The following is a 2605-nucleotide window of genomic DNA, read 5'->3' on the forward strand; positions in this document are numbered from 1 at the left end:
TTAAATGAAAGAAGTTTCAAGAGAATTTTTGATAGTTAATAAATCACAGCATTCAAATAAACCACTAAAATGTTTTATGACCTGTAACACAAGAGTAGCATCAGCAATTAGTTCCAATGCTTTAATCTTCAATTATATGAGGTGGACATAGAAGGAAAGAAAAAAAATTTAATGTAGCTAATTGAGAAGATAAAGTATTCCCAAGTAGAATCAGATGGTCTTGTGCCATACAATCAATTAATATTAATTATTTATTAACAACCTAGATGACAGCCATGAACTAAAAAGCATTTGCATTTAATAATGTTTATGGTAATATCTTATAATAAGCACGATTTTGTACTATAACATTTAAACAGAAGGATCCGATCAATTTAGTACTAAAAACTACGAGGCAATTAGTTGAAACTATGAATAATCACTCTGAAAAAGTGGAAGTCTTCAAGAACCGTATTGCTACTTGTTTAAAACTGCTGTGAACCAAAAGTGAAGTCCAGTATTTGCTTTAACCCAAGTTGCATAGACTGGGAACTGAAGTATAAGAGAAGAATTCCAATAAATAAAAGCTAGAAAGTCATGTTTGAGAGGCAGATATACATATAGATATATATGTATATCTGAATACTTAACTATTGCAAACTGTTTATAACCTGGCCCCTATTTCAAGCACAAGTTGATTGATAAGATTCATTTTTAAGCTACACCAACTAGAAATTTCAACATTTGGGAGTGAGGCGAGTGTGGTTAATAATCAAGGGGGGAGGGGTGCTACTAAAGTCTTATCCTGAAATTACATGATAATTCGTTTTAAACTACTTGCCAGACTTTAAACAACACGAAGAAACAGACACACACAACACGGCTGGCAAAAATCTAATAAGGCTTTTTCTTCTTTTCGGCTAAAGCGTTGCAGGTCTGTCGCAGGCCTATAAAACATTATTGGAGGAATTTTCCCCAAGCCAAGAAAAGTTGACCGAGTCGATCTCGGTGAGCGTGTGTGTTTCGGGAAGGTGTCTCTTGCCCCGCGAGGTGCTCTAAGCACCCCCAGGACCCTCAGGGGTTCAGGGGCTCCGGGCCACGCACCCCCCTGCGCGCCCGCTGCCTTGAACTCACAGCTTCGGCGCTGCAAGTGACGGGCGGCCCCTCCCGGCGAGGACTCCGCGCGCCTCCAGGGCCGGTCGCAACCCGAAAGCTCCGCTGTCTCGGCGGCGCGAGCCGGACCCGCCCGAAGTCCCAGGGCGCGACCTGCCAGCCGCAAGCCCCGCACCCGCAGGGCGGAGGCGCAAGGCCTCCGGCTGCAGAGGCGCGAACTTTTACACCTACTTTTTGTTTCACTTCGGGTTTGGTGTGGCTGTGGCACCGCCCAGGTTCAGGACCCAGACACTCTGATTTTCCACCGCCTGGGGAAGCTCCCTCCCTCACCCCGCGGTCCCCTCAGGCTTTTCTAAGAAGTTGTCGCCGCGGTTGCTAAAAGTGGTTCCCAAGAGTAGTACCACGTCAGTCAGTCGTATCAGCAACAAGGACAACGGCAATAATGAGCGCCTAAATGAGCGGGCTGCCCCACCGGGCTGGACGACGAGGCTCCGGTGGCCAACGGCGTGCGGGTCCGAATTAAAACAGAAACCCGGGAGCGCGCAGGCTGAGCGGAGCAAGGGGGACTGCTCCTCGCAGCCTCCTTCCTGCCCGAGGCTCGGGCTGGCCGTCTGTCTGTCTATGACTGTCTAGTTGTCCCTTCGACTGCTGAGGCAAAGTTTGACAAATCTGAGGGGCCAGGAACAGATTTCCCCGCGTCCCCCCGCCCCGCGCGCCCCCCTCCTCAGAAATAATCCCACCAACTCCGGGCCTCGCACGCAAACTTACGTTTGATCTGCCGGGGTTTGCTCTGCTTTCGCCGGGACATCTCGGCGGCGGCCGCTGCCGCTGGGGCTCCCGCGGTGCCCGCGGTCGGGGCTGCCGCTCCCTCGCCTCCCGCCGCTCTCGCCGCCGCCGCCGGCCAGGCTCGGGCCGCCGCGGGCCGGACTCCAGGTGCTCCGGGCGCGCGGGATCCGGGCGCTGGGCTCCTCCGGGAGCCGCGGATCCACGTTTGGAGATGAGCAAGCAAATGGGGAGAAGAGAGAGGGGGGCAGAGAGAGTGTGACAGTGAGGAGGGGCGGGGGAGAGGGGGAGCTATGCGGGGGAGAGAGTGGGAATCTACGAGCGAATGGTCAGGGAGAGAGAAAAGGGGGAAGAGAGGAGGGAAAAAACACGAAATAAGGAAGAGAAGGAAGGAGGGAAAGGAGAGCGAGCAGGGGGGAGAGGGGCAGGGAAGGGGTGGAGGGCGCGGGAGGAGGAGCGCGCTCGCTGTCCCCTCTCCCGGGCGTGCGGGACAGATACTCGGGCGCCGCCGCCGCCGCCGCTCCGGGCCGCGCAGCTCTCGCTCTGCCGCGGGAGGTGGCGAGGCGCGGGAGGGAGGGGCGCGCCGGGGCTGTGGGGAGGGGAGACTATTCCATCAGCGAAAGGAGGATTGGCTGCATCCAAAGCCAGTCCGGATGCAAACTAGGGCCCTGGCCTCAGTCGGGTGGAGTGCAGGGCATCTAGGCGGTGGCGGGGGATGGGGGTAGGGGTG

General features: G+C 54.5%; 1 protein-coding gene across 2 annotated transcripts in view; it reads right to left on the reverse strand.

The window, feature by feature from the left end:
- The window catches only part of ZFPM2 (zinc finger protein, FOG family member 2), a 616571-nt gene extending 614654 nt beyond the window's left edge, over window positions 1-1917 (reverse strand). The window contains exon 1 of one of the 2 annotated variants that reach the window (XM_012645307.1): window positions 1861-1917. In XM_012645307.1, coding sequence (XP_012500761.1) covers window positions 1861-1900 — 40 coding nt within the window. In that variant the 5' untranslated portion in view covers window positions 1901-1917. Of the gene's footprint in view, window positions 1-1113; window positions 1312-1860 lie in introns of those variants that run through there. The other variant, XM_012645308.1, reaches the window with a different exon arrangement.
- Between the last annotated feature and the right edge of the window lie 688 nt (window positions 1918-2605).

The sequence above is a fragment of the Propithecus coquereli genome, unplaced genomic scaffold, assembly GCF_000956105.1.
Source record: "Propithecus coquereli isolate 6110/MARCELLA unplaced genomic scaffold, Pcoq_1.0 Scaffold23, whole genome shotgun sequence".
NCBI classification, from domain to species: Eukaryota; Metazoa; Chordata; class Mammalia; order Primates; family Indriidae; genus Propithecus; species Propithecus coquereli.